A 26717-nucleotide genomic window follows, 5' to 3' on the forward strand; every position below is an offset into this window, starting at 1 on the left:
GTGCTCTGCTGCTGCAGTGGTACATAGCTAACACCCTCTGGCTTCATGTCCTAACATTCCATTCAGCTCCAAAACCCCTGCTGCAGGAAATGCTTGTCAAACCGCACACAAATTCCAGACGCAGAAAAAAGGGCACTTGGAAAACTCACGCTAGATTAGCAGCGTCCAGCATTAGCTAGGATCTGAGGAAAGCTTGCGGAACCAATGGCTATTAGCCAAGATGGTCAGAGATGCAACCACATGCTCTGGGTGCCCTTAACCTCCATGTCATTCAGTCCAGACGCTGGGACTGGAGGACATCTGATGATGGATCACTCGACAGATTGCCCGGTTCTGTTCATTCCCTTGGAAGCATCTGACACTGGCCACTGTCGGACGACAGGATACTAGGCTAAATGGACCATTGGTCTGACTGTATATGGCCGTTCTTATTTACCTTAAAAGCCAAGGCATGCCCACCGAGCAGCATGGGTGAAGTATGTCTCAGAGCAGCGATCCCTCTCACACTCACCCCACTTATTCCCCAATACCTCCCCACCTCCTACAACACACATGGGGTCAGGGGAAGGCCAGGATGTCAGAGCGCTGCTCTGGGAGTCTCCTGCTCAGCTCCTCAAGTTGCCCCACCCCATGCTAGCAGAGGGGGAGATTTTGCCCTACCTATGAAAACTTACTTATACCTGGGATCCATGGGAGTTTGGAAAGGTGGGTTTTCACACGGGCAGATGTGCCCACACACCTCTGCTGGAATGCAGATTAAATGATCGAGCTGAATCAACAATCCAGGCTGCCGTTCTGTGAAGAAAAGAGCTGTGCGAAACGTGCTCCAAAAATACCCAGGGCAGCACACAAGCCCCAAGCCTGACTTCAGAGCCCAGAGAGCATTTACAGAATGATCAATATAGCGCCTTCAGATTTGCCAAAGCCAACGATTGCAGGCAGTATCTCTACAGTTACATAGTACATTCCAGCCACAAGCACGTCACCAACTATCCACTCCGAGTTTCATGTGCAATGCAGCGCAGTCACCTCTAGCGTGAGCTGCGGCTGTCAGACCTCTCCGGACTGCAGAGCATGAGCATGACAGTTAGGCCAGGAAGTAAAGATTATTGCATTGAAACTAGAGAAGAAAGCAAGGCCACAGACAAGTCTGTTGTACTGATGAGGCAACAGCAAGCACCACAAACCTGAGATCCAGGAGCGAGAGGCAGAGCCATTCACACAATGCCTTCTAAATCTGAAGAAGAATGCTGGAGATTAGGAAGCAAGTACCAAGTCCCACAATCCCTTTAAAGGCTCCAAGAGGCAGCGGACTGGAGCCAAATATGGTTTGCTAGCATCTCTCTAGTTCAAAAGAGAGGAAATGAAAGCACTGCCAGAAATGCACTCAGGGAACTCTAACCAGGATGTTGCAAACTTCCCCATTCAGAAAAAGAAAGAATTTAAAAAAAAGGAAAAATCCCACTAACATTTTTATGAACCATATGAGGTTCACTTCATAAGCATAGCCCTTCCTTGTTCGAAGAAGAAATAACGTACGAAGCACACAATTCTCTAGCTATAACAGAGACCATGGTCTACCAGCTAGACAGGCCTGCCTCTTCCTCACATCTGCTCTTCCATCAGTCAGTCTGCATTAGCATAAGTACTGAGGCCATGGCTACACTCGAAACTTCAAAGCGCTGCTGTGGGAGCGCTCCCGCGGCAGCGCTTTGAAGTGCGAGTGTGGTCGCGCGCCAGCGCTGGGAGAGCTCTCTCCCAGTGCTGCAGGTACTCCACCTCCCCAAGGGGATTAAGTTTACAGCGCTGGGAACACGGCTCCCAGCGCTGGGGCACTGTTTACACTGGCGCTTTATAGCGCTGTAACTTGCTGCGCTCGGGGGGTTGTTTTTTCACACCCCTGAGCGAGAAAGTTGCAGCGCTGTAAAGCGCCAGGGTAGCCAAGCCCTTAGTCTTTCAATTCTGCTTTTACTTTTCCTCCTCCATTTTTTCAACTGCAACAGCTAGTACAAGCATAAAGCCCCAACTAACCTGCTGCACCCCACAGATCTGGACAGAGAATGCCACAAGGCGGAGAAGCTCTGCTGTTATGTGGTCCAACCAGCCTTCTCTTCCCAGCCTGACTTGTCCTGCTTTGTCCACTTTCTGGTAATCTTCTGCACAAGAAACTCACTCTCTATCCCAGGAAATTCTAAGGCACCTGACACTATACTATGTCAACACCAATTAAGACACACAAACAGTTGGGCGACCCACTACAAATGATTCTGATTTTCCAGTTAGCAAATAAGCGAATGCACATACAAAATCTTCTACATAACTAACAAAGGTTATTTGTTCATTTTGCTGTGGAACTGAAAGCTGCTATTTGGACAACAGCACTAAATACTTCATCCTTTTACAAACCATAGTAACAGGTTACTGACTAATTGGTTGTGAAGGCTGAAGAAGACCTTAACTACAGTGTTCTCAGCGATTTAAAAGCAGAGGCTGCCGTTTTAATGTGTAATATACACATATTAATATGTATATTAGCAGAGAGAGAGAGAGAGCGCGAGTGCACGCGGATTTAGGGATTTTTCTACTGTATTTAATCAAGATTTAGATTTTGCTATAAAAACCAAAAAGAAAATACATTGCTTATTAATGAGTCAAGCGTCAGTCTCATTGTCTGGTGGATATAGGTGCTTTTTCCATGTATGAAAGGCTAGTAATCAGCATGGGTGTTACTATAAGAGATGTCATAGCTTCCCGTGGCACAAGGCTCCTCCACAGAGGAGATGAATCACACAAATAAGTTTTTCCACAGGCTGCATTATCACGCTTCTCTGTAAGTGGCTGGATGTTTGCAGGAGAGGTCAGGGAACAAGACCTTTCAAATATTTTTCAGATTTAGCTTGCACAGGTAAGCAGTGGCAGATCAAATGTATTTTGGTCTAAAGAGCATGGAAGCCCTGATCAAGTGTGTGTGGGTGGGGGGGGGGGGGGAGAAATGAGTCTGGGGGTGGTCACTCACTGCTTCATCATCCCCTGCAGAAAGCTTAGGGCAGAAGCTTATGCTGTCTGTTGACATGATATTACATGCATTCTCTCCCTGCCTGCTGGAAACACCTACCCAGCAGGGAGCGCATGCAGAGGTACTGTTCATGCTTGGATGCCAGGAGGATCAGAAGACACTGGCTATGCAGATGTACTGGGCCTCCGCACAAGGGTTCCAGCAATCTGTGGAACCTCACCACTGACCAAGGGGAAAGGGTGTCTTGGCAAGTGAGGAAGATCAAGCACCCTACCTGCTTCACCTGAGTATGACTTCCTCTTGAGATGTTTCAGGGCCACCACCTGCGCTCACTCCACATTCAATTTGTCTCTATTGTGACTTATGCTGCTACCTGCAGATCTTCCAACAAAGCTGCACTCACAGTTGAGCTGCTGGGGATCAGGACCCCCCCAACACAGAGCTGCAGAGTTCCACACAAAGCCGATGCTCAGTGGGTTTTGAGGCTATTAGAGGTTTTTAATCAGGTTCTGATATAGCAAAAGCTCTTTCACAAGTGTCTTGCAAATGGGGCTGGATGATTAGGAGTTATTAGGCCAACATGGTAGGTCTCAAATTACCCCAGCCTCCTCCTTTGGCTATTACAATGCCATTTGGACAGCTCCTGCCTCTGTACAAGGGGTTGGAAATAGATCGCATGTTATGATACCTATGCTGACTTGCAGTATATTATTCAGCCACTAGATGTCACCACCTGCTATAGCACATATGCCAGAGAGGATATTGTTCCTGGTAAACAAGGGAGACAGAACTGGAACTCAAGCTATGTAAATTTTCAAACAATTTTAGATATAGTTGTAATCATTTTCTACAATCAGACACCTCCTATTAAAAAGGAGCTGTGATTCCATAGATCAAGACACAGTTAGAGTGGCTTTATGAACTCCCCATGTCCCCAAACCCACCTCCCTTGAGGAGAAAACTTGCAGGAAACTCTGAGCTCAAGCCTACGGAGTTTCATTCACTCATAGGGTTTCCTCCAGATAGGGGCAAGCTGGTCCTATAATAATGAGGTAACAGAAGGACCACAAATATGTGAAAATGAGATGGGAGGTGAAGACAGAAAAGGGAAGAGAAACTGGGAAAGAAGAGCAATCACTTAAGTCTCACTCTCACACCATACAACGTTCCCCTCACCTCAACAGAGCAACAGCCCCTATGGTGCACAAGACCAGGACATGCAGGAATAGGACAGACAGGAAACAAAAGCTTAGAACCTATTTCAGCTGTGTTACCAAACAATTATCTTGTCTTCTAAGCCTATTTTAAAAAGCCTATCAATCCATTTGGATGTCTTACTCTATGCTCATAGACACGCTAACCAACTTTAAAACTTGAAATCCAAACTCCATTTAGAGTTCAAAGGGCTTCTTTTAAAAACACCAGCCTAGAAACAAATACAAACTGTATTTTAAGTATTCACTCTCCATTTTACATTTTAAAAGTCACGAGTGTGCTGAAGCGGTTCCACTAAGAGTCTTTATGTTAGTCTGCCCTTCAAAATCCACCCTGTGAAAGGCACATTTTCAAAGACATGCACAGGTGCACAACTTCCATAACTCAACAACGTGATTTTTTGCCCTGCTTTGAGTGTGCATTACTTAGCTGTATATACTACAAGACCACCAGAGCACTATTGCTGCAACATATCACAGTTTCCATCATGTACAAATCAAGATAAGCATTGTAAACATACCTCTTTCCCTTTCCTAATCTTCACAAAAATATTTTAAAAGAGGATTACTGCTGTGTTCCAAGTGCCCTCTTTTGCAATAAGTTACAGCTCAGGCATGAAGCAACTGGAAGTAATGGATTTACTATACAAAGTAACCAATTTTGAGTTCCAAACACACATCTCCTTTGGCAAGCCTATGAGAGGAGGACATCTGCACAGCAAAATGTCAGGCTGATGGTTTTCTTCAAATCATTTAAGGGTTGTTGGGTTTCTTTCCCTGCATAAGACAAAGGATCAAGCGTGGTTGCTGATGACAGAGATAACACGTATAACAAATGGAAAATTAGCAATTGCTACGTCAGCCAATGGAGGCACTGAACCGGGATTCAGGAGATCCAGGTTCAATCCCTCCCCACCCCCCCGGGGGGCTTGCCCAGGCCTGTCAAACACACACAGTTTGGGGACCACTGTGCTACTCTCACAGAAACAACAAGAAGTGTCTTTCCTGAGGCTCCGAGCAACAGAAACAACTACATGGGGAATATACTTGAAACAACCCAACTAATCAAAACAATTTCTAAATTCACTACAGCTGTCTCTTCACTCCACAAGGTAATCACAAACAGCTGTCCTAGAAAAGGATCTATGAAGAAGAAGGAAAAAAACAAAAACCAGACATTTTAGAAAGTGAAATCTGCTAACAACTGGAGATACTTACAGAGCATACAACAATACAAAGCTTTTCCCCCAACTGAAGGGAGTCACAGCCTACCCTAAATATAGCCAAAAAGCTTAGGAAATATTAAGTCAAGTTATTCAGCTTAGATCTTCTGAAGTAACAGAACAGATTTTGGCCTTGTCTACACTCCAGGGGAAATTTGATCTAAGCTACACAATTTGAGTCAAATAGACATAGCTTAGATCTACCTACCACGGGGTCCACACTACGCAACGTCAACAGGAGATGCTCTCCCGTCGACTCCCCTTACTCTTCTTGATGAGGTGGAGTACAGGAGTTGATGGGACGGTGATCTGCGGTTGATTTAGCGGGTCTACCGCCGATGCATTGATCCCCCGCTACGTGTAAACAAGCCCTTAGTCTAATCCCCCTTGTATAGTTCCATTTACCAACTGATGCAGAAGGGAAAAAAAACTGATCTACAATTAAAATACACACATACACACACCCCTAACGTCTGTGGCAATTTTCAAAAGTCAGTAGATCTATAGCAAACTAAGCATCAGAGGGGTAGCTGTGTTAGTCTGTATTCACAAAAACAACAAGGAGTCCGGTGGCACCTTAAAGACGAACAGATTTATTTGGGCATAAGCTTTCGTGGGTAAAAAAGCCTCACTTCTTCGGATGTGGGTTTATCTGAAGAAGTGGGTTTTTTACCCACAAAAGCTTATGCCCAAATAAATCTGTTTGTCTTTAAAGTGCCACCGGACTCCTCATTATAGCAAACTAGGCTCTCTGTCTGCGTCAGTTTTATTGCCACATCCCCCCATTTTTATCTGAATGCTTGTAGCAGTGTTTTACGTGACTGTTTGCAGTTAGTTACTATTCACAGAAGTGAATAGAAGTGATGACTTGCATCTGAAGAAGTGAGGTTCTGACCCACGAAAGCTTATGCTCCCAATACTTCTGTTAGTCTTAAAGGTGCCACAGGACCCTCTATTCACAGAAGTGGCATTTAAATTAATACCTGGCTGCAACACTTCTACAAAACATTTACTAATTAAGTAACTAAACAGACTAGTCTTACCCACATGGACCATAATCTTAGCAGTAGTTCCTGGTTTATACAGAATTCCATAACTTTTAAACCAATCTATCTTCTATACCAAAGAGGCATTTCATAAAATGTGAAAATCCAGAGAAGCAAAATATTGGTTTTAAAATATAAAAAAAAACCTAGAAAAATCAAAAGGAAAACAACCTCTACACAAAAGCTGAGCAAATATCAGTGTGGTATGAAGTGGAGCGCATCCAACAAAAATAAATGTTTTCCAGGAGGAGGAGTCATTTAACTAGGGAAGTAGGGGCAAGTTGGAAAGTTGTTCACTTTCATTGGAGGGTATGGGGTGCTTTGATGGCAGATTCTAATTGGAAGGTTGAAGTCCAATGCTTTAGGAGAGCAAAGCTGCAGTTCTAAACAAATATCCTTTCACCTGTATTCAGGCTTATGCTCTTCACATAATTTCAGCCAGAAAAATATAGCCAAGGTTGCAAGAAATGTACCACCAAATGCAAACAGCATTATACAGAATCAACTTTTTTTAAAAACACAGGTGAGGGGGGGAAAAAACCAGTCAGAATTAGTTATGCAGTTATCATAAGCCACCATAATAAATAGATCAATAAGATAGAGCAGGGAAATTATATTTCCTTACCCAGAGTGAGGATAACGAGGACTTTTTTACATGGCTTTTATGGCGAAATAGATCCCAATAATGTTGTGCTAGCAAAATCTGAGCCTGTTTGCAATCTCCTTCAAACCACCTTAAACTGATGTTACTCCACAGATTTTGACAGAGTCCGTGTCATTCTGGATTCCAACGGGCCTTATCGCCCTCAAGGTATAAAAAACCTCAAAGTCTGACTGTTCCAGGCTTATTTGGAAGGGATGTCCATTTCTGCTAGTGCATGAAACTTAATCCAGCTGAACTGTAAACAGCCATTTACAGGCTGCCCAAGCAGTGCAATCAGGCAGGGAGAAGGAACCGCTATCATGGCCGGAATAAGTGCTGTATGGTTCAGACTTCAACTGGAGCAAGTTTCATGTCACCTCCTCCGCCCACTGTCCAACCCTAACTAACCTCAGGCCTGCGCTTCTGATATGATCCACTTTCCTTGCTCTGGATTCTTGACCCAAACTTTGGGAGCAGCTGACAGGCCAGTGAGCCAGGGCAGGTGATCCCAGGGGCTGGGAAGGGTTCTGCCGGGGAAACAAGGAAGGCACTAGCGAGGGAAATCAGACTGGCTGCAACAGGTGAGCGAGAGGTATCAGGGAAGGGAATGTGCCCCGAGATCATGGGGAGGAGAGGGACACTGGGTTTGATCTCTTTGAGGAGGGCTCATGAAGAAGGCTGATATACTGGGGGTAGGTAGGAAAGGATCAGTGATTCTTTTCAGGGCCGGGGGGAACTGGCCTGAGAAACAGAGAAAACCAAACAAAAACAAAATGCTGTGTTTTTGCCATCAGGTTTTTAGTGCAGTTAATGAACTGTCAGTGCTTTGAAGATGTTTAGAAACACACACACACAGGGGCTTAAAACACTCAGCCAACTTCATCCCTGGTGCAACTCCATCAATGCCATTGGTGTAACAGCCAGGAATGAATTTGGCCCATCCATTGTCCTCATGCTCTTCCCTCCCCACCCCCATCCTTTGTTTTCACAGGATGGGCCCTTTCCCCAAGTGTTCTCCAAAGTGGGATATTACTGTCACACCACCTCAGCTACCTGGATGCAGGGCAAGTCCTTAGTCCTTGGAATGTCTGCATAGCCTCTCCCTCTCCTGTAGAGGTTACAACGCACACCAGTAAACAAGGCAATGAGCATCCAAACAGAGGAAATGCATGCAGATTTGCAGACTCAGAATAACGCAAGGAAATGGGAATAGAGCGATTGGTGCAACATGTCAGGCAACATAACAAATACCCAGTGCTTTTCATCAGTAGATTTCAACACGCTTTACAAAGGAGGGCCCCACTGTACATCTGGAGAAACTGAGGCATGGAAAGGTGAAGCAACTTGCCCAAGGTCACCCAGCAGACCAGTGGCGGAGCCGGGAATAGAATCAGGGCTCCCGAGTCCCAGTCCAATGCTCTATCCACTAGACCACGCTGCCTCATAAATAAATGCTTTAAGAAAGGGCTGTTCTCCCTTTCAGAAAGGATGACCTTTGCATGGGGAAAAAAATAGTTTTTTAATAGCCTGAGATTCCAGGAAAAGTTGACTTGGAAAACAAAACTACTTAGAGGGCAGGGCAGGGATAAGACAACTACAAAATTGGAACAAAGAACTTGACTGAGCACAACCCTTCCCGTTGCCAAGAAGGATCAGCTCCTCGCCGGGCTCTAGCAGGGGAGATGAACCCACCGGGAGCAGTCTGTGTTCTGATCAACAGCGAGCGTGCAAATGACGAACCAGCCTTACACTCCGCAGACTTCACAGTGACCTGGAGGAAGACCGGGTTTCCTCTTCATGAGGGTTTGGCTCGGTCGTCTGATGGCCCTGCTGATACGTGCAGTGGAAGAGGAAGCGATCCAGGCCAGGTGCCTGGAAATAGTCTCTCAATCAAAGTCTGCAGCAACAAAGCCTTTGATTCAAGCTGCTGCAAAGACAACTAGACACGCAAAAGGAGACTACGGCTAATGGTCCTCAGCTCTCCCAGTGGAAGGAAGGGTCACTGGGGCACAGTCTTATTGGACATTTGTGTAAACCACCTAATCACAAAGGATCCCAAAGCACTTTAGAACTACAAGGTCATACAGAGCTTGAAAACTCCACACACCAGCATGCCCTGGAAAGGGGTGGGGGGAGAGAGAGACAGAGATAAGGAAGTGGAGTATAGAGATCTTCCTTCCTCCCTCCAGTTCAAAGACAACAGGGGTAGAACAGAGGTGGAAATTATTCTAGTTCTATCACTCAACCCCACCCCAGCAGCTAAACATCTTTGGAGAGGGCAAGAAGAGAGACTTCTCAGCCAGCACATAGAGAGGGCAGCTCAGGCTAAAAGAAAATGCTCCTCTCTTCTGCAAGATCGAGGGACAGTGCCCTGGGAGAGATCCCAGCACCCTTCCCACTTACCAGCAGCTGTGGTGGGGAGGCTGGGCTCCTTTCCCTGGTAAGGACCTTCACCAACGAAGCCTCCACCAGCACCACCTTCCTCTTCACTACTCTGGCCCCAGAACAATGATTTCAGAGACGTCCTGTCTTTAGATGCTGCCCCGATGGAGTCCCACAACCAGTGAGGAGAGTGAAAAGGGTTTTCCCTGACACGACGTACCAAGCGGGATCGGAGCGCAAACCCATGACCTGATAGGATCTCTGCGTTACGTGGATTGTACTGGTCAATGGTGCAGCAGGGGAAGATGAGCATGTGCCCTCCAAAGCCTGCAATACCCAGGAGCAAAGACCTAGCAATAGCACAATCTGGGTATCAACACAGCTCAGGACAACGACTGGCAGTCTCCCTCTGCAGAACTGTTGTTTACTGTTCGATTTAGAACTCCAGCGTTAGTCAAGTTTAGAACCATCCCATCTCTCTGCATAGTCCCATGCTGGAACTTCAGACTGAAATTCAGTCTCTATGCACTCATGATTGTATCAATCCTGGGAGCTCAGCAAGTTGTTAAAAGTTACCAGAAAGTCATGCGATTGCACATGCTCTTCTCAAAACACTTACAAAAAGCAAACCATCAGGGCTCCACAGGTGGAGGAGACAGGAAGCTGCCCCTGTCCACCTGAGTTTTCTGCCACTAAATGCCATTGAAGGCAGGATTCACTTCCGCTCCATACTATTAGAGCAATTGCAGCGCCACAGTGTAGTAGGGAGACCAAGGCATCGAGCGGTCACTGAAGAGAGCAGCACAGAACTTCCACCCTGTGCAAATGCCCTCAAATCCAAAGGGGTGAAGCCAAAGCTCCCTGCAGATCCCAAAACGACACTTGAGGCAGACACTCCCCAAGGCCCAACTCTAGGTATTTTTAACTCAACTCCTTCCACGCAAGGCATTTTGAGTGACTGAACAGCGCAGCAATGCAAGAGCAGGAAGTGCAGCGTGTGTACTTCTCTGTTTTGCGTCACAACAGATGTGAAAATAAGGAAACAAAGGAACATCTCTGAACTAACAGAACAGTCAAAGAGAGCAACAGTGGGAAACTGCTCTTCACCAACAACCATGCCACACTGTCCACAACTGCAGTGTCAGGACAGCTGTGTGTTGCAAAAGCCCATCGCATCCGTCACCACTAAACCAGCCACAGTCCCCAGAGCAGACACTGGGATGTTCTTCATTAATTCCTGCTGTTACATGGAAAATGTTGCTCATGCTGACACAGATGCCATGGCGTTTTGAATGAACACACTTGGATCCTTTCGCCTGCCCTGCTGGCTGGCTTGTGAAACCCATCATTTACATCACAATACAAGTAGCATTTTATTTTATTTTATTTTTGGCAGCACAAACTAAAAAGTTTGACCGCTGTGTTGTCAGCATATGAAGCTCGGTGTCACAAGATGACTTGACAGACAAGAACTGACGCTGGGTTTTAAAGCGGTCGTGGAGGATGGACACAAGTCATGAAGAAAATCTAATGTGGTCTCTTCCCTTTTCAAAAACTCCAACCCCCTTTCACGCTCAGCTCACATCTCCCACTGCAGCCATTTGTAGGCTCTCTCGGAAATCCAATAAGCATTTCCAAGAAAATCCGGTGACTTGATCTAACAAAAATGAATGCAAAGTGGCTGGGGGGGAGGAGGGGGAAAGGTTCCAAGTTTGCAATTAACTAGTTTGTGTCAGCTGGAATGGCGATACTCTGCTGGGTTTTCAGTCCCTTCCCAGTTCTTTGAGAGCCTAGAGTTCTTGAACTATAAAAATACAAAATCTGAACGTTCTGCATGGGGTTCTGGTCCGTTTTTACTCAAAACTCTTCCATCTCCAGCCATCCACTGCTCGTTTGATTTCTCTGCATTTGAACCAACAGGAATCTACCTGCATTGCCCAGGACACGGTTTGAAACCAGCTTTGTTTCATCACCTGGAGCAGTTTTCTCCATATCCCATCACCTAGAAAGCAGCTTCTCTTTCTGTTTGTCACCACTTCCACCACCCAGAGGCAAGGTTGTGACCTGTCAGTCAACTGGTAAAGAGAGACTTGATTTCCAGAGCCTCTGACAACCTGCAGTAGAAGCACTTTCCTCAGTAATCTGTTTCCTGATATAAGGGCTTGATCCGAAGGCCACTGATGTCAATGAAAACAACGAGGAGTCCAGTGGCACCTTAAAGACTAAGATTTATTTGGGCATAAGCTTTCATGGATTAAAAAAAACCACTTCTTCAGATGCATGGAGTGAAAATTGCAGATTCAGACATTATTATTATAATACATGAAGAGAAGGGAGTTACCTTACAAGTGGAGAACCAGAGTTGAAAGGGGCAATTCAATAAGGGTGGATGTAGTCCACTCCCAATAATTGATTAGGAGGTGTCAATACCAAGAGAGGGCAAGCTGCTTTTGTAACGAGCCAGCCACTCCCAGTCCTTATTCACGCCCAAATTAATGGTGTTCAATTTGCAAATGAGTTTTAGTTCTGTAGTTTCTCTTTGAAGTCTGTTTTTGAATTTTTTTTGTTGAAGGATAGCTACTTTTCAATCAGTTAGTCCAGGGAGATTGAAGTGTTCTCCTACTGGCTTCTGTATGTTACCATTCCTGATGTCTGATTTGTGTCCATTTATTTTTTTTACACAGAGACTGTCCAGTTTGGCCAATGTACCTGACAGAGGGGCATTGCTGACACATGATAGCATATATCACATTAGTAGATGTGCAGGTGAATGAGTCCCCCACAATGGTGTGGCTCATGTGGTTGGGTCCTCTGATGGTGTCGCTAGAGTAGATATGGGGACAGAGTAGGTAACAAGGTTTGTTACAGGGATTGGTTCCTGGTTTAGTGTTTCTGTAGTGTGGTGTGTAGTTGCTGGTGAGTATTTGCTTCAGGTTTGGGGGCTGTCTGTAAGCAAGGACTGGCCTGCCTCCCAAGGTCTGTGTGAGTGAGGGATCATTTTCCAGGATAGGTTGTAGATCGTTGATGATGTGCTGGAGAGGTTTTAGCTGGGGGCTGTACGTGATGGCTAGTCGTGTTGTGTTATTTTCCTTGTTGGGCCTGTCCTGTAGTAGGTGACTTCTGGGTACCAATCGTGTTCTGTCAATCTGTTTCCTCATTTCCCCAGGTGGGGATTGTAGTTTTAAGAATGCTTGATAAAGATCTTGTAGGTGTTTGTCTCTCTCTCTCTCTCTGAGGGATTGGAGCAAATTCGGTTGTATCTTAGAGCTTGGCTGTAGACAATGGATCATGTGATGTGGTCTGGATGAAAGCTAGAGGCATGTAGGTAAGTATAGCGGTCAGTAGGTTTCTGGTATAGGGTGGTGGTGATGTGACCAATCACTTATTTGCACTGTAGCGTCCAGGAAGTGGATCTCTTGTGTGGACTGGTCCAGGCTGAGGTTGATGGTGGGGTGGAAATTGTTGAAATCCAGGTGGAATTCTTCAAGGGCCTCCTTTCCGTGGGTCCATATGATGAAGATGTCATCAATGTAGCGCAAGTAGAGGAGGGGCGCTAGGGGACGAGAGCTGAGGAAGCGTTGTTCTAAGTCAGCCATAAAAATGTTGGCATACTGTGGGGCCATGCGGGTACCCATAGCAGTGCCGCTGACTTGAAGGTATAAATTGTCCCCAAATCTGAAGTGGTTGTGGGTGAGGACAATGTCACTAAGCTCAGCCCCCAGGTGTGCCGTGGCCTCATCAGGGATACTGTTCCTGACAGCTTGTAGTCCATCCTTGTGTAAAGAGCTTCTATATCCATGGTGTACATAAGTTATGTTTTGTTTTTTTAATACAGCTTTAAACCAGCTGCCTTCCGAAACAGAAGAGATAGCTGGGTTCAAAAGTTCACTATTTTATTATCTTATTTCATTAGCATTTTCAATCCGTGAAACAGGAGGTCCGAGTCTGACCTCACACCTGTTCTCCAACAGCGCCACTCTTGTGGCGTCAGTGGATTCATGCCCAAATTACACCCATGTAAGTGTGAGCAGTATCAGGTCAAGCCCTGATATATTTAGTTCCAAGTTTCAGTTTACTGCAAAAACACCACACACAAAAGAGACGCTTTTCACCCTTGGGCTGTGAGACTGGGAAGTCCCAGTGCAAGCGCAAATTGGGATGAATGAACTGAGAAATGAGCACGTTGCAGTAACACATGGCTCACTTCATTAACCAAAGCAGGCTAGGGTGTTCTCGGGAATCAGCACTTAAGCAATTAATTTCTTGATTGAAAAAAAACAAAAAAACAAAAAAACACAACAACAAATACATCCCAGAAAACATGGACTTGTTAAAGTCATTTTAGTTCACTAGCCACAACATTTCTACCCCTCCAGCCCCAAACACTGACTCTTTGTTCATAATTTCCCCACAGCCAAAGGGCCAAAGTTGGCACCTATCGGAGACCATGTATTTTGTGCCTGCCTACCCCAGCCCTGAATTTGTCACAGTCCATTTATTTCCCCTGTTAAGCAAACAACATTTCTTATCTATTAGCTGCTATGCAAAGCAGTTTATTTTACAAGGCCGGTCTCGAGCTTAAAGGCAGTTTCAGTACAAAGCCCAGTGAAGAGTGGAAGGGGAAACCCAGCCTGTTACTAGATACCAACCACCTTTCTCTCCACCCCCACCCCCCACCCACACCTACCTACCTCCCAGGAACCCCTGCTGCTTAGTCAGTCTGAAAGTACAGCATTCTAGTATAGCTGTAGACCAACCGTCTATTTACATGTACCTATGTGAAAACCAGGACCCAGTTTTCAGAGGCGCTGAGCCCCCACAATTCCAGCTGAAGGCAACACAAGTGGTCTGTGCTCAGCATTGGCCCTGAGTATCTCAGAAGTTGGAAACCCCAAATTAAGACATATTGAAAAGGTTGGCCTAAGTCACTTTGATTGATCGGTCCATCAGCCCTCACAGAGAAAGCGCCGATCACAACGATCATTCATGTTGTTCTAGCCAGTCCTTCAGCCACCTGGTAGCCAGCCTGTCCGTGGCAGTTGGCCTAAGTAACTTGCTGAAATTCATGCAACAAGCCTGTGGAAGGCTAGGGAAATTATCCAAGTCTCCCCGTTCTCATCCACTGGATCATTACTTCTCTATATTGAGTATCCAGAAAGCCCTCTGTACATACAGCAAGAGCTATTTTATAGGTGTCTCTTTAGAGAATTTGTATTATTGGCCCAAAACGTGGCTATGTCTAACTTTTCTCACGCTGGGTTTAACTTCATTTGTGTACGTCATGGAATCTCCTCCACCTCTATACATAGCTTCCTGTCTGGGATGTTGGTGCAAGAGAGAATCCCTAAACATAATGGCAGATGTTCTCCCATCCCCTCAATGACCCTATTCCCAGGACGCAGGGCTTTTCTTCTCAAAAACAGGTCTCCTAGTTCCTTCTGAATATTTATTTTGTTTCTTTTTTTTTAGATGGTGTGGGGGTGACGGTCTAGATTTCAGGGGAAACCTCAATTCTTCAAGTCAGGTGAACACGACCTCTTTCAGATCAGACAGGTGCCCCCAGTGACAGTTGCAACGGCAGAGCAAGCTTCCACCAGTCATCCCATTTCCCCAGCGATAATTTAAGGCAGTGGTTTTCCTACGTCTCCTTTCTGTGGGCCTCCGAGAGTTACTCTCATCCATCAATCGTCCTCCCCAGTTGGTTCTCAACGGGTTTCACTGGGGTTCTCATGCAGTGACCTACAGATATATCCTGAGTCTGCCACAAATATATTAGTAAAAAGCAATCGTATCAGGGCAATATCACACTGTAAGTAGCTCAGTCAGAAGAGAGGGATCTCACACACTACCTCCCGTTGTTTATCCTCAGGAAATCCTTTTGGCTCCGGTTCCTATCAGGCTGGCTAATGCAGCTGTAAGCCTTGCCCAGGAGAAAACACATGACCTCATCTGCCTCACCAGAAACTGACAAAGCCACCACACTGAAGAAAAGCAGCTGCCGAAGAGCAGAGACTGCACCAAAGAGGAAAATAAATCCACTCTGAGGAATCCTAAAGACTGTGTTAGCCTCAGTCTAAAGGCAATAACCTAGTGGCTGCTTCCAATCTAGGCACTATTCCCACCCGCACCATGTGTAAATGCTTTGGACATGAAAATTACCACCACCACCCCCGCTGCCACCAACTGGCCTCAGTCCTATACAGTCCTAAGAGCTCCTTTCACTGCAGCAAAAGCAAGGGGATTTCTTGTCTTATGTGTGCCCCTGTAAGGAGAGCAAGGGTCAGGGAACCTCTCCGAAAAGAAATGGCCAAACCATCTACCAAGACACTGGTTACTTGATGAGATATACCAGAGGAATCAATCCCTATGGCACAGTCAGCTATCTCCATATACTCCCACGAGCTTTGCTGAAGCTTATCTTTCTGGCAAGGGAATCTAGGCGTTTCTTGGCCCGCAATTCATAAGACAGAAGTTTCTTGACACCAGATTTCCCTTCTAGTAAGATCTGAAATTACTGGAACATTTCGTTGATAAATGGAAAGCTCCATTTCCATCAATTCAGTTTTGTTTAGTTTAGGGAAACAATCTTTCGGGAAGTACTGAAATGAGGTAATTTTCAGATAATTCAGATGGGACAAACCTCTGGACACAGGGTCTAATTTCAACACATTCACCTAAATGAACATTGATAAGGTCACTTGAAGGGAGGGAGGAGAGGGGAAGGGGAAAAAACAAAACAATGAATCTAAGAAGACAAATATGGTATGCTCAACAAAGCAAACTATGTCTAGAATAGCAATACTGAATTTTCAACTTGACTTTACCAAACTTGTTAAGAGTTTGCCTGCTACTGAGTGAAAGTTCTACAGTAAAATACTAGGCAATTAAAGTAACCATCTGACATCAGTGGAATTGTAATGAAAAGTAAGATTCAGTCCAAGAGGTACAACTCTGAGATGTAACATCACCGCTTGGCCTAACAAGCAAGCAATAATGTGGCCTTGTCCTAACACTGCAGACAGCCTTTATATAAGCAGGATAATCAAAAATATTTTTTGAATATTATCTATAAAATGGTTATTTTCTATATTATTTCTCAGCACTGAATTGTTTTTTCTTAAACCAAAACAGTATAATCAGTGCCCAGCCATACTTACTTTTGACAACCAAATTTTGTTACTTTTGGACAGCAAAACTAGAAGAGAACTCTGGCCTTGTTAGTATTAACCAGTCTAGTATTAAGTTCCCTAAAGATATGCTTTGTTGATTTTTATTTCTCGTGCCACAGTACAAGGAAATAATGTGAACTGCAAGAGCACATGGGGCCACAAAATTACCATCGTGCAGTTAGACATCAGGACGCAGTCACTGCAGTAGCCAGGAAGCAAAGAGAGAGACCAGTAAACACGAAGTCCTTTAAAAAGGTTCTGTTCCCATAGTAGCCTCAGTTTCAGTGGGATGCAAATTAGTTACACAATTTGGGTCCAATTCTACAAGCCTGTGTGCATGCAAGTAGTCGCCACTGTTACCAACAGGAAGGCTTGTGTAAGGATTACTCACACCAAGTCAGCTTGCAGGACAAATTGTACTCTTGTTTCACACACACACACACACACACACACACACACACACACACACACACACACACTCCCATTGACAAAAATAGGACTTTTGCCCAAAGAGGAGGCAAAGTTATTTACTAAAGCTACTAGCATTCTTAAAAATCCACAAGTGTAACAGATACATTTGGAGAGTTTAACCTCTGGGCTGCAGTTTCATATTTTTTTATTCAGTAACAGAGAGGTTCCTCATACAAGAATAGCCAGTATATTACACTGACAAACTGCAACTATGCATAATTCATTTTGTCCTCTTTAAGAAGTTAAGCCTTTCTAATTTAGTCTTCATGAACTGCATCGCTGTCATTGATTCACTATTTCCTATTCGGAAAAGTCAAACTAGTTTTAAAAGGTTAGCCACAGTACAACATTAACGGCTCTTAGCAAGTTGCTTACGCATATTTTTTAAAGTGCCTGCCTATAAACATTTCCATTCAAAGGGCAGCTCAAACTCTGAGGTGACACCAATACAGTGTTTGTAGAATAAAAACCCCCAAAAACACTCCCAGCTGAAATGCAAAACCAGTAACACTATAAGTAAGTGAGAGCTTTAGGTGTGTCCTTTGTTCTTTCCCCCACCCCCCGTTATATCTGTATCTACTCTTTTCACTGTCCAAGCACTAAAATAAGAAGTGATTTGTTAAACAAAGGGTACGTCTATACTTACCTCCGGGTTCGGCGGTAAGCAATCGATCTTCTGGGATCGATTTATCGCGTCTTGTCTAGACGCGATAAATCGATCCCGGAAGTGCTCGCCGTCGACACCGGTACTCCTGCTCCGCGAGAGGAGTACGCGGAGTCGACAGGGGAGCCTGCCTGCCGCGTGTGGACCCGCGGTAAGTACCTTGTAGTTCGAACTAAGATACTTCGACTTCAGCTACGTTATTCACGTAGCTGAAGTTGCGTATCTTAGTTCGAACTGGGGGGTTAGTGTGGACCAGCTCAAAGTTCTGACTATAGGCCCAAATTATATGCAGAGTGACAGAACAATCTGAAGCCACTAGGTTTGCAAAGCAGAAACAGGACGGAATCTCTCTAGTGGTGATGCAGGAGTCAGAAAGAACATACTTTGACTTTCAGGTCACACGCTGAGTTTCCTGACCTAGCAGGTATAAAACACCACCTTTGTTTGCACAGAGCAAGCGTGACCAGGAGTAACAGGGACACACTGTGTAATTTTTGCAGTCACTTTTCAAATTAGAACTGCTCTTCAGATCATTTTCACAGTTGTAAGGCTTTTGCAGATTCAAGAAAATAAGGCAGCGAGCACCATATTTAGATCCTCCTACAGACCACCTGATAGTTTTAGGCATACTCATGTGCTAACAGTGGATTTTGATTTTGTATATCATCTTTTATACCGATAGTATTTCAAAATGCTTTAAAAAAAAAAAGAATGAATTGGCTTTTAGCAATTAGTGGTATCTCCCACAAATCTGGATACAAGATTAAAAATACATCACCAAATTCTGTTCATAATTACTCCTAGCAGCCCCTCTGGAATCAAACAGAATCAATCACACAGGTACAACAGCAGAATTTATCCAACTGTTGCCAAACTACTCAGGATCATTTTAAGGTAAGCCAAAATGTTTGTAAGACTATAAAGTTGATATAATGGTAAGAAAGTATTTAATACAATATAGGAAAGATGTTTTGTAAAATATATTGCTAATGTTATCTTTTCTTTCTGCAGGTCACCTTTAACAAAGCCAGAGCTACCAATCTTTACTAAGCCAGTTTGTTAGAAGAGTTAGTCCCAGTGCGGTCTTAACACCTAGGTTTCTCACAGAGTTACATTACAATCTAATCCTTCCTAATGCATCTGGATTTCTTATATTGTACTGGGAATGGATCCAGAAACTACAAGCTGATCTGAATGCATTAACAAGGACTGGATGAGATCTTAGTGTTATTTCGTTAGAAAGAGATCTTACTGGTGCAAACAAATCCAGATTTCATCAGCAGTAATATCATAGCATCCAATATCACTCGGTAAGAGAAAACTAAATTATGTAGGATTCCTATGTTTTATCGGATCCAGTGCCAGATACAAGTAGAGAGAGCACACTAAAGCACTTTTAAATTTGAAATAAATAAATAAACATACAAACTAGTTTTCAAGGAATTCAAAAGTCCCAATCCTGCAATTGGATCTGCATGTGCAGAAGGTTATAACAAACAGAAGTGGAGAAGTTCATAAAGCAAGGCCTGGGCCCCCTTGGTATTTGCACATTCAAATACCAACTTCATGCAAAAATTACAGCAATTTCAAACACCAAAGAAGGCATTACATGGTGTATTCACCTTATTTTATGAAGATCTCGCTCCAAACATCCATACCTGGCCATACCAGGAAACCACCATACATTTATTATACTGCCCCGGTGATCTCTTCTAAAGCTTTATCTACACTGGCAACTGAAAGACAAAACTTTTGTCTTTCAGAGGTGTTAAAAAACACACCCCCGAAAGACAAAAGTTTTGTCCATGAAAAGCGCCAGGATGAACAGTGCTTTGTCAGCAGGAGCGCTCTCCTGCCGACAAAGCAAATGCCGCTTGCTGGAGGTGGAAGTTTTTTGTCAGCAGGAGAGCTCTCTCCTGCCAACAAACAGCAACTACACTGCGCACCTGTTAGCAGCACAGCCTGGGGGCCGCGAACAGGTTTCAGAAGGTCTGCCAAACAGGGCCAGTATTAGACTCGCTGGGGCCCAAGGAAAAAGCCATAGCCCCGCCACGCCATGCGGGGCTGAAGCCCGGGGCCCTGAGCCCTGATACTTGGGGCTGAAGCCAAAGCCTGAGCCACTTAACTTTCCGGGCCCCCCGTGACATGGGGGCCCAGGCAATTGCCCTGCTTGCTACCCCTAATGCTGGCCCTGGCTTTTATATGCAGAAAACCAGTTGTTGTGCCACAAGTCAGCCATGGAGTTATTATAACAAGTTGGGGGTGAGGGGAGGAAGGGGCTCAGGAAGAAAAGGGTTGAAAACCCCTACTGTAGATTGACCCTCAAGAAACCTGAGGGAGGGGAGGAGAAATAGAGAGACTCCAGCAAACTAGCTCTTCAGTTTTATTAGTTTTCAAGACTCCTCCCAAGTCTTAGTGATAAACATGAAGATGATGCAAAATTGCTACTGTAGCTCAGCACCTCTAATGCCCTTCCTAACAATGTCAAAGGGTATAAATGTTACATCCTCCTGGTCAGTACTCATTCATCACTGTCTAATCGATGGTTTAAAAACATTCAGTGCTGGGCAAACTTGACTGAGCATGAGAAACAGGAGCCCCGTATTTTTGCAGGCACACTATACACACCTGGCTGCAATGATTGCTCCATCACATACTTCTCACCGTGTTCTTAAACCAGACATGTAGCAGAGGAGGGAGTGAGTGCCATGGAGACAAGTGTACATGTATGGGTATACACACACACCCACCCCTTGGCAGATGGATTGTCATCAACCTCTTCACTAAAGGAGCAACTTCCTTCCTATTGAAATCCTTCACTCACCTGCCTAAAAGGAGCTGCAGGATTAAGCAGCATGAACAGATCCAGGACAGTGAGGGAGGAGGAGAAGAATCATGCTGGGGAACTGCCACCTCTCTATGCGCTTACCATGCGCCTTGTACAGGGGTTTTATCAGAACCCCTTTCCTTTCTTGTTCCTCTCCACGCCCTCCCAGCAGAGGGGGGCAGAAGGCCCTAAAGAATTTTATGTTTCTTTCACCCAACTAAGCCACTAGCAAAACCTGCCAGGCAAGAAACCGTTCCCTTTTCCCCCCACCCCAAACCTTGGAAAGTAAAACACATACTTTTCAGATGATCCACAATGAAAAACAGGTTTTGATTTAAATAAATAATCAGGCTACTAAACAACACGCTGTTTCGCAACGTTAAAAGAAAAGGTGTCTTCCAGTAGCGTAGGTTTTCCCCATGCTTTGGAGCATATATTTAAAATTTGGTAGAAAGACCATCTTTATCCCAAGGATGTGCCTTTTGCTGTCCTAGAAGGATCCACTGTAATTTAGCCAACTTATAATCTTCTCTCTTTTTTGGAGGGGTGGGAGAGGAAGTGTAGCTTGCCACTTCTTAGAATTTAGCAGCTGAAATCTCCACATGCCCTGGATCATGTGCCCTCACCTCGGAGCTCCCGAGGCCGATCAGACTGCACATGCACAATCCCCACAGGGCGACCGAGCATGCTCCAGCACACACCTACAGGTGTTCAAAAGGACCTTCCCTGTAACACTCCCAGCCAGGGTGGGGCCATGCACATGAATTGAGAGCTGAGGTCCTGTCTCTCCAGTACTCTCAATGACCTGGCGCCCAGGCAGCGTGGAGGAGTAAGCCATCCAACTGAAATACAGAGTGAGCAAGAGCCAGACTGGGGGGATGGAAAGGAGTGGACAGACAACCTGATGAGTCATGGAGTGGTTGAGCAAGAAGACTGGGGCGAAGATGAGAAACCTGAGGAGCGGTGACTGGGACTGGGTAGGCAAGGAGAATGGGACTGTGAGGAGGAGCCAGGGATGAGAAACAGGGACAGGAATGAGTTTGTGGGGACAGGGCAGAAGGGGGGTCAGGCTTGGGGGAAGTGAGAAGAGTCTGTGCCCACTAGAACACACAAACCTCCAAAGCCCAGGATGGAACCCAAGATTCCCACGTCTCACCATTCCTTTGCTGTCAGCAAATACCTCTGAAACCCACTAGCAAAACACATCACATCCCATTTTAGTGCTGGTCCACACAGAAGAGGACAACCAACTACAGCTATCAGTTACTCCATTAGCTCAAGTGGCAGAGGTCTAGGTGGTGGATCTAAAGGTTACAACCCTGCTGATGTCCTATGCGGGTGTCAATATGATGTCACATGACAATTTCAAGCTGAAAAAAGAGCTTATTTTAAAAAAAAAAAATCCCTAGCGAGTTACACAAAAGACTACATTAAAAGAAAGTTATTAAGGTTGCAAAGTCAAGCACTCCGAAATTAGGATATGCCAGAATTAAGGTTGCCTGTGCAACCTTAATTCAGACCCCTTGTACGTATGTACTATGGTACAATCTTGAATTACGTGATCATATAATATTTTTTCCACAGACCCTCATTTGTGCCTCATTTAATGCACATGACAGACCTGCTCTCAAAATGAATTAGGAATGTATAGTAAAAGAGGCTGTTTTCTATAGGATCCCTGCCTCATTTGCTGCAGAAGTTGGAAGATGTGTAATAAACGAGGCAGGGGAATGCAGGAAGTAACTGAACGCTACTCTGGAGAATCTGATTCTATCCCTGCCTCTGACCCCGAGTTCCTAGGTGATGCTAGACAAGTACGTCACTAAAACCAAACGTTGCACACGTTGTTGCTGTCACAGCATATTCCTCATTTTCTGGTTGCCCAACTTAGGGTACCCAGACAGCAAATGTGAAAAATCAGGACACGGGATGGGGGTTAATAGGAGTCTATATAAGAAAAAGACCCCCAAATCGAGACTGTCCCTATAAAAATCAGGACATCTGGTCACCCTAGCCCAACTTGAGACCCTTAAATGCGGAGAGCTCACAGCTGCCACTCAACTCAAGGGGAGCTCTGCTTTGAACATATAACGTGCTACATAAAACTAAGGACTGTGAAAAATTAAGTCCTAGTCATGTCAAGTTAGGCATCTAAAATTTGTAAAATTTTTCCCTTAATCTCTGTGACTTGGCCCCCCCTCTGTAAAATGAGGCTAATCGCATCCCCTCACCTCACCGGGGTGTCGTGAAAATAAATCCACTAATGTGGTGATGAGCACCATAGAAAAGCCCATTGGTTTAGAACAGGGTTAGAACACTGTGCAGCAGATAAGTCCTAGGGCCACACACTGAACAATGAGAAAGCCACATATTGAACAGTTTTTCATTTACACGAGCACCGTCCATCCTGTGCACTAAACGAGGCTGTCAATAAAATAGCAAGTGATCATGTAATTAAAGACAGTCTCAGAAAGCAGATGCACAAGTGGACTGAATTAAAGCAGGCGGCCTTACATCTGACATTTCCCAACCTTCTAGTGCTTGACTTTGCAACCTTAATAATGTTCTTGTACCGTAGTGTTGTGTGTAGTATTGCGTATAAATTAAAACCAAGAACCTACATTCATGCAAGCTTGCGGATAAAAGTCCTGAAATGCAAAAGGTTAATAGTACTGCAGATTGTGTGGCCCAAATTCTGCCACATCTACATTCTTGATCTCACTGTGTCACCTCCAATTTGGCCCAGTATATATTCAAGTTTGTGTTTAACGGCCCAGGGCAGTGTTTCCCAACCTGGGAATGCCAGACAAGTCCCGAGGGGGTAAGGCAGGAGGAGATAAGGCACGGAGAAAAGGGTGGTGCGGGTGGGGAAAGCTGCTTGATTGTAGCTCTACCCCACCCAACCGAAATATGCTTCAGAGTTATCTGCTTGACTCCAGCCCTGCAGCCGCTCCTAATGCAGTTGGCTGTGTGGGAGCAGTTCATGTGCACATACATGGCTGGCGGCTTGGGCCAGTGGGCTACCGAACTAAGAACTACTACTAATCTCATCACCTTCCACTCTAAGTGCAAAGCACTTTTCTTTGACCTCGTCTGCTATAACATATATAGGGTGTGTGTGTGTGTGTGTGTGTGTGTGTGTGTGTGTGTGTGTGTGTGCTACGTTATAGTATATAATATCCAAACCAGGACACTCTCCTGCACACACTTCACTTCCTGGGGAGAGGATAAATGTTAATCATGTTGCTTAACATGCTACTGAAAAGCACTCAGATACTACGGTGAGAACTGTGGTATGAGAAACGACACCGAACTTTTTCCCTCCAATGGTACTAACTCAGCCACAAGAACACGTATTCTCCCAGCCTCACGGGACACAAATGACCCCTCCCTTTTCTTCTCTCCATACACCTCAAACAGCAGTGACTGGGGAGCAGGGTACAGGTAGAAACCAGAGGATAAGAAAAGGAAGGAAACAGGACGCAGAAAAGAAAAACAATGAACACGGAGAAAATGCATAAAGGGCGGGAAGAGATAGTAACTATACCAAGCATAGCATGGCATGGTATGGGGGAAGTTGTGGGGGCAAAGGATGAGATTGGAACCTACAGAAGAGGGGGCCACACACACACACACACACACACACACACACACACACACACACACACACACACACTTGGGAACCAATGGCTATAGCCAAATACAACATTCCCTACTCCAGCAAGAGAACCACCAAAGTCAATGGGCAGTTTGCTTGCATAAGAACTACAGAATTTGGCCCAGTGCAGAGTTAGGCTACGTCTTCACTACCCGCCGATCCGGCGGGTAGCAATCGGTTTATCGGGGATCGACTTACCGCGTCTCGTGAGGACGCAGTAAAATCGATCCCTGATCGCTCTGCCGTCGACTCCGGAAATCCACCTCGACAAGAGGCGGCAGCGGAGTCGGCGGCAGCGGTCGGCTTTCCCCCGTCCTCACCACCAGGTAAGCCGACCTAAAATACGCAACTTCAGCTACGGTATTCACGTAGCTGAAGTTGCGTATCTTAGGTCGGAACCCCGCTGTAGTGTAGACCTAGCCTTATGCAAATCCACACCAGCAGAGGGAATAATTAACTTAAAACCCTGTAGTGTTTACTGCACATACATAAAAGCAAATATTATAAAGCTAAGTTTAAAAAAAAAAAAAAGGGACGCTCCTCTGCTGAAGGTCTGCCACATGCAAAGTCTGAAGTTGTAATGTTCAGCGGTTGCAGAACTTTGATCTGAACTTGGGTTTGGTTTTTAGTTGAGCATGAAGACAAGGCATGAGACTAAGGGGCTTGTCTACACTTAAGGAGCTGCAGCTGCACATGCTGCCTATGCCAATGGGAGAGCTTTTCCCCGTTGGGGTAGGTACTCCACCTCCCGCAGACACCATCGACCAGAGCGTCTACACCAGGAGTTTGGTCAGTATAACTGCATCACTCCGGGGTGTAGATTTTCCACACCCCTGAGCAACGTAGTTATGCTGATGATAAATTTGCAGTGTTAGACCAGGGCTTAGTTGAGATAAACCCTTGACTATAGGTTAAGAACCTCTGAAAATCAAAGACAAACAGACCATAAATGACTACATCCCTGCCTATTCAATCGCATGTGTTTATGTTAAGATACTCTGACTTGGAACGTTGACACTTTTAATCTGAAGTGAAGGATTTGCTTTGCCTCCCACCTCAAACTGCCTAAAGCTGCATTCCCAAAAAGCAATAAAGCAGTGCTTGCCCTGCCCTGCTTTGCCATAATTACATTCTGAGGGTGCTCTGACAGGCCTCCGACCTTCAGCAGCCCAAAAGTCATAATGCATACCCTGGAGTGCCCCACTGCCTTTATTTTTAAAGGTGCCACAAGTACTCCTGTTCTTTTTGCGGATACAGACTAACACGGCTGCTACTCTGAAACCTTTATTTTTAAAGGGATTCCTGATTTTCTCTCTCTCTCCACCTTCACTTACTCCTTAGTGCAGACAAAGTGAAGCCAGCCTCGCTGTGAATCATACATCAGACAGAGTTCCGGGAAAATTCCCATCTGTTACATGCACATAGAAAGCAAAAGGGAATGAGAGGGGAGGAGGTGAAGAAATTGGAAGAAGAAAGAAAGAAACGACAGGGTATCAGAAGGCAATAAAAAGAGACAGCCGAAGGTGAGCAAGATACACAACATATCAGAGAACCACCAGTGCATCACTCCTGGACATTCATTATTATAGCATCCAGAAAAAAACCCACATCTATTAGAACATAATCTATTGCCGAGCGCAGACAATGAGACAGCATATGGGCTTTTAACCTGAAGGAGAGCAGAAAACTTAACTGAGCTATGCTTCTGCCTTAGCCCAAAATAGCCCAAGTCCTTCAGGGCATGCTTCAAGGCCTATTTACTGAGGCTTTTAAGAAGGGGCTGAGAGGAGCAGGTTTGGGGGGAAGGAAAGTTTTGTTGGTAACTGTTGGGCTTGCTACTGCTTTAGATCGAGTGGCACAAATATTACTCAAACAACAAAGGAATCTAAACTATAGAAAAGAGGCACATATGGACATAAAAGCATGGGCTAAGAAGGAAATCTGTGGGCTCTTTGAAGACATTAGTGCTAAACACTAATTTCTTTCCTATGTTTTTGAAAGTAAATCACAGAGACTGTTCTTCCCACCAACCCACATCACAAAAGACACACTGATGTTGATGGAGTTACATTACAGCATCACTGGTTTTAAGATGGTCAAACTCTGAGCTCAGTTCTCTACATGTAAGCCTCGCAACTACTAACAAAAACAACAAGGAGTCCTTGTGGCACCTTAGAGACTAACAAATTTATTTGAGCATAAGCTTTCGTGGGCTAGAACCCGCTTCATCGGATGCACCTCAGTCCATGCATCTGATAAAGCATGATATAGTCCACGAAAGCTTATGCCCAAATAAATTTGTTAGTCACTAAAGTGCCACAAGGACTCCTCATGGTTTTTGCTAATACAGACTAACCCGGCTACCCCTCTGAAACTACTAACAAAACTCCTAGAAGGCAATCTA

The 26717-nt window shown here is 45.0% G+C and overlaps 1 protein-coding gene across 5 annotated transcripts in view; it reads right to left on the reverse strand.

The window, feature by feature from the left end:
* Positions 1 to 26717, reverse strand: part of ATP11C (ATPase phospholipid transporting 11C) — a 110439-nt gene that overhangs the window by 77362 nt on the left and 6360 nt on the right. For 4 of the 5 annotated variants that reach the window (XM_024196920.3, XM_026653106.2, XM_024196921.3 and 1 more), the window contains exon 1: positions 6497 to 6677. The exons of the other annotated variant lie outside the window; for it this stretch is intronic. In XM_024196920.3, coding sequence (XP_024052688.2) covers positions 6497 to 6547 — 51 coding nt within the window. In that variant the 5' untranslated portion in view covers positions 6548 to 6677. Of the gene's footprint in view, positions 1 to 6496; positions 6678 to 26717 lie in introns of those variants that run through there. 5 annotated transcript variants of the gene reach the window in all.

The sequence above is a fragment of the Terrapene carolina genome, unplaced genomic scaffold (genome assembly GCF_002925995.2).
Source record: "Terrapene carolina triunguis isolate 2854851 unplaced genomic scaffold, T_m_triunguis-2.0 Scaffold131, whole genome shotgun sequence".
Taxonomy (NCBI): Eukaryota; Metazoa; Chordata; order Testudines; family Emydidae; genus Terrapene; species Terrapene triunguis.